Here is a 4,996-nt window from a genome sequence, read left to right as displayed (position 1 = left end):
AATCATAAATTTATTATATGTATATTCTCAAAAGGAAACATGTGTCTATCTGATTTCCTTTTGCCTGTAACAAAGACATAATACCCTGTACTACAGTGTTAAGATTTGCAACAATCGATTGGTAGAATTGACATTATATGCCCACTTTTTGGTATGTTCCCCATATTTTCATTTCAAGTAACTGTCAGTATTCCTATGGTGGAGGGTATCCAAAGTTCGGCCCGGCCGAACTTGACGCTTTTTTTTACTTGTTTATGTTTGATTCTATTTTTTATCAAAATTTTATGAATCATCGAACGTGTTAAATAATAAAGCTATTAAAAATAAATTTGAAAATTTGGAAAATGTCATTAATTACAGGTATTATACTTTGTTCGTTTAAAAATAATTCCACCTTTAAATAGTTTCCAAATTAAATCATAAGCATTTTGTTAAATTTATTGTAACCTCGCTCCATAACAAAAAAAAGCAAATGTAATTAAAACGACATTAATATGTTCAAAGAAAATTTTAAATTATAGCGAATTATGCGCAATTCATCAGTCTGTTACCCGTCAGTCATTGAAATGAAATCGTTTTTAGCGGTCTTATTCATCGCATGGTTCAGCCTAAATGTTTTGGGTGTTAAAATGCGTTTCACAAATTTGAAATGTGAAAGCTTGAAACCCGATTTCGCAATATTTGAAGTATGCCGGCTTTCTGTGGTCAAACGTGATATAATTTCGTTAAATGTTAATGTGAAATTGCTAAAGGGACCTGTTAATCATTCAACGGTGAGTAGGTTTTGGGGGCATAACATGTGATTTCTCAACATATTGTCTGTCGTCTTGTTTTTATCTCTTTTCAGATTAATTTGTCGTTTTTTAAAAAATTGAGTGGTTATCGGCCATTTTTGTACAATAGCACCTACGACTTTTGTGAATTCATGAAAAATCGAAATCGAATAATGCATGCGAAATTATTTCTAGATGCCATACTCAAGGAGTCGAATGTCAATCATACATGTCCCTATGATGTAAGTTAATCTAAATTTTTGTAGATCTCAAATTGAAAAACTTGGACCTATATATCATTTCTCATTGTAAAATAGTTCAATTTTCAAATTTGTGTGGTTCAGGGTTTTTTGTATTCAGACCGACCCTATACTTTAATTATCTTGTTACATGTCCCCATCCCTTTCCTTTTTCTTTTCAGCACAACATAATTGTGGATAACTTAGTTCTGGATGAGAGTAAATTTAAATATTTTCCATTACCACGTGGTGATTACATGTTCCAAATGAAAGTAGCTGCCTACAATGATTGGAAAGCGGATGTGAAAATCTATTTCAGTATTTTGGGAGATTTATAAATGATAAGGCACGACTTTAATTGGCACCGAAATAAAACAACTGAAATAAGAAATAATACGAAATTGTTACTAATTGTTTGCGACATTTGTGATAATGGTCGATTTTTGAGTCCTTCCAGATGAGGGAATTTCTTTTATAAAAGAAAATGCATTCAAGGTGATGTTACCGAATGAATCCAGCTATCCTCAATCTATTGTTTGCTATTCACATTGCTCTTGAAGGCTTGAAATTAGGCATGATATTTCATCAACAGAATACAGGCAGTGATGCCAGCATCAGTAGTAAGTCGTACAGACAGACTTCACGTCTGTCTATTGCCCCATATTACACGTCATATCCACACATATAAACATAGGATTCAAGGAGTACTCCCAAATTTCTTTGGGTTAGAGATTTGAAATATTGAATTGTACAAATTCTAACGGCAGGAAATTTTGAAGTTAATTTTAAATACTGAAAAATAATTCATTACTAAACTCCTAAAATTGTACCAAGCGATTCTTGTGAACCATAATGTACACCAAATACAAATTTCAGCAATGGAGATTTTCCCTAAAATCTGAAAACCTCAAAACGTGGGCCGATATTGGCAACGAACGGTAGGGTGGAACATGCGTATAAAATCCTCAAAATACTGCAAGTTCACGCTAAATAATAAAAATCGATGGGTATCCATTATATTGGGTGTAGAACTAAACGCTAGTTCGTTCTCGAACCTTATGTTCTATTTTAGTTTTGTTTTTTTCTAATAAGAACCCAAAATACCAAAAATTTGGGGGTAGCTTTATATGGGGGCTACCAAAAAAAATGGAGCGATATTGATAATTGTTAGTATGGAGATTTGGTACCTAATAAGAACGCAATGTTCCAAATTATAGCGAATTTGGCAGAATTTTAACAAATACGAATCAAAAATTCCAAAATACAGCGAATTCGATTGAAAAACGCCCTCAAAAACCCAAAAATAAGGACAATTTGGAGGTACCGATATTGACAAATTTTCAGTATGAAGATTTGGTACTCAATAAGAACCCAATGTGCCAAACTACTGCAAAAAAAATCTCAATTCCTTCAGAAGATAGCTTGATTACAAAAAACGCACTGACATGGTTAAATAGTTTTAGAAGTTTACCCTGATTATAAATAGTTATATATATATATATATATATATTGGCAATGAGTTACAAACGGAATGGCAAAATTAACATACACTCCATACTATGGTATAAAATTGTTATATATATATATAAAACGCATAATAAATTTTGATATTAAAACTGTTTATAAAATATATATATATATGCAAGTTTCGCATCAGGGCGTAATAAATACAAGTTATCAACATACGACCTTTTTAAAGCCACATAGCCCAATATGCCTGATGAGCCGATAAACCAACGGCGTCGCATAATGGTGGGTACGTAGGTTCTTCTCCTGGCTTTCCTTTTCATTGTAAAACTTATATCATTAAGCTCAACTCGAATCACTTAAAAACAATTCGAATTATTTAGTTTGAGCTGATAATTAGTACAAAGAATTACTTCTAATTAATCATTGTCGAGTGAGTTTCTAATTTTAGTTTTGTTAAGGACTAAAAATGCGCTCCACATTTGCTGAGGAGCGTGGAAGAACCATAATTCTTTGTACAATTTTAGAGAAAACTGGAAAATCCAAATTATAGTCCTCGTATTCTTTCCAAATTTTTTTTCAAATTTACTTCAAAATGCTAATAAATCGGCAAAAATGGCAAAACTGTATGGTGGTAGAAATAAATAAAACTCAGCCCGGTCGAACTTAAAAAATTTAATTAAAAACATGGTTCATATAAATTATAAAAGGTCCACCAAAGACAAGAAATCAATATTCGTATGTTCTCATTGTCCCTCTCCATTTTTTATCCGATCCTTGCTCACAAACCCTACAATGAATGTACATTAATAAATTCCGTATAAAGAATGAAGAATTGTCGGATTCGTGTGAAATGTTTATCATAAATATATCTCATTATGCAAAACACCTTAATAACGAATCATTTATTTGCGAAAGACATTTTCGGAATCAATTCCAATTTTTATTCGAACATATGTATTTCTAAATAAGATTTATCGAAAATTTTTCTTATCAGCATTACATTCACCTGCAGTAGGTCTCACATATTGTTTTGCATAAAGAGTATATATTTGGGCAATCTAGTTCACGTAGCGGTTCTATCTTTCTCGTTCTTTTTTTAAAGTTCCATCGTTCTTTTTCGCTCATAATGTTCCGTGTTGATTCGTTAATAAATGAATTTGATTTGAACAATTTCTATTTAGTAGAATATTCAGAAGCTACAGAAGTCAAATGCAATACAAAATATTTTTAAATAAATAAATATATTTTAAATAAATAAATTTAACAATTTTCTATTTACATAATAATAAATATATAATGTGTACAATTTGACAGCATTTCAAAAACTAATGAGAACGAATGAAGAATGTGGGAATTAAGGTACGACATCATCGAAAGAAACGGGATTAAAAAAAGAATGAGATCTAAAAAGGAATTACATTTATTAATGAGCTGGAACAAGTTCCGATCGTTCTTTTGTCGGAATAGTTCTAATGAAATAGTTCGTTCCGGAACTACCCAACTCTAATATAGGGCATCAACTACAGTTATCTAAATAGCATAGCATGCGACTCTGCGAAAATATGTTTGCCATACTTTTTCTCATTAATGAGACTCTATGGTACAGCATTCAATCATTTCAAACGAGACTATTATAAGCACCATTAAATTGTATCGATATATATAAAACAGAAAAAAATTGTTTGTTTTATGTTCCCGATAGACGCAAAAACCGCTGAACAGATGTTAATGAGATTTACGCAGAATGTCATGACGAGCCCTGAAAGTAACATAGGCTCGATAAACTTCAAAAATTCCGCGTGGGTCCTGTGTTATAGCAAGAATAGTAAACTTACCCCAAAAACTCGGAACATGAAATATGCGTATATCTTAAGAACGGTTACAGATACCGTCTTCAGAATTTGTCGGAGTAACATATGTGTCAATACACATCATCCACACAAAAATTAGCTTTGTACGATCAGAGAAAAATATGTTATCCATTGAATTTCATTTATCTAAATACCAACAATAAAAACAAATCGTTTGAAAACTAAAAAACTACTTAATATACTTGTTTCTAATTTTCCACCGTACGTTATGGCATTCACAAGAAATAAAATAATCGAGATAAACAACAGAAATTCCGCGTGGATGCTGAGCTATAGCATCAAATGTTATCATAGCTCAGAAAAATTCAATATTTTTACAGATACAGAATATTTTCCTGAGTAACATGGATGAAAGTACGCATAATCCCTAAAAAACGTGGGCGTGGTATGATGAGGGGGACATCAAAAAGCGGAAATATGGTACGAAAATTTAAAGTCGAAAATTAGTTCCTCTCACTAGACAGTTCGCCTTTTGACATTGCAACTATCACATAAATCCAAAATATATATTCAGGACGTTTGACAGTTCAATGTAAAATCAAATATTATTGTTCAAAATAAATAAAAATAAAAAAACAAACCGAAAGTTTAAAAAATGCATCCAAAAAAATCATCGCTATCCAAAAATGCTAAAAAGGCAAAT

At 31.6% G+C, this 4,996-nt stretch overlaps 1 protein-coding gene across 1 annotated transcript; it reads left to right on the top strand.

The window, feature by feature from the left end:
• The first annotated feature begins 629 nt into the window (after window positions 1-629).
• On the top strand, window positions 630-1,350 carry LOC133337717 (uncharacterized). The gene is made up of 3 exons (XM_061545924.1): window positions 630-773; window positions 848-1,015; window positions 1,195-1,350. Exons 1-3 carry the CDS (start codon window positions 630-632, stop codon window positions 1,348-1,350), a joined length of 468 nt encoding a protein of 155 aa, XP_061401908.1.
• Window positions 1,351-4,996: the final 3,646 nt, after the last annotated feature.

This window comes from Musca vetustissima, unplaced genomic scaffold, assembly GCF_032173495.1.
Source record: "Musca vetustissima isolate MV318-11 ecotype Yass unplaced genomic scaffold, APGP_CSIRO_Mvet_v1 utg58441, whole genome shotgun sequence".
Taxonomy (NCBI): Eukaryota; Metazoa; Arthropoda; class Insecta; order Diptera; family Muscidae; genus Musca; species Musca vetustissima.
The sequence above is the reverse complement of the archived record's forward strand: the minus strand, read 5'-3'. Positions and strand labels throughout refer to the sequence as shown.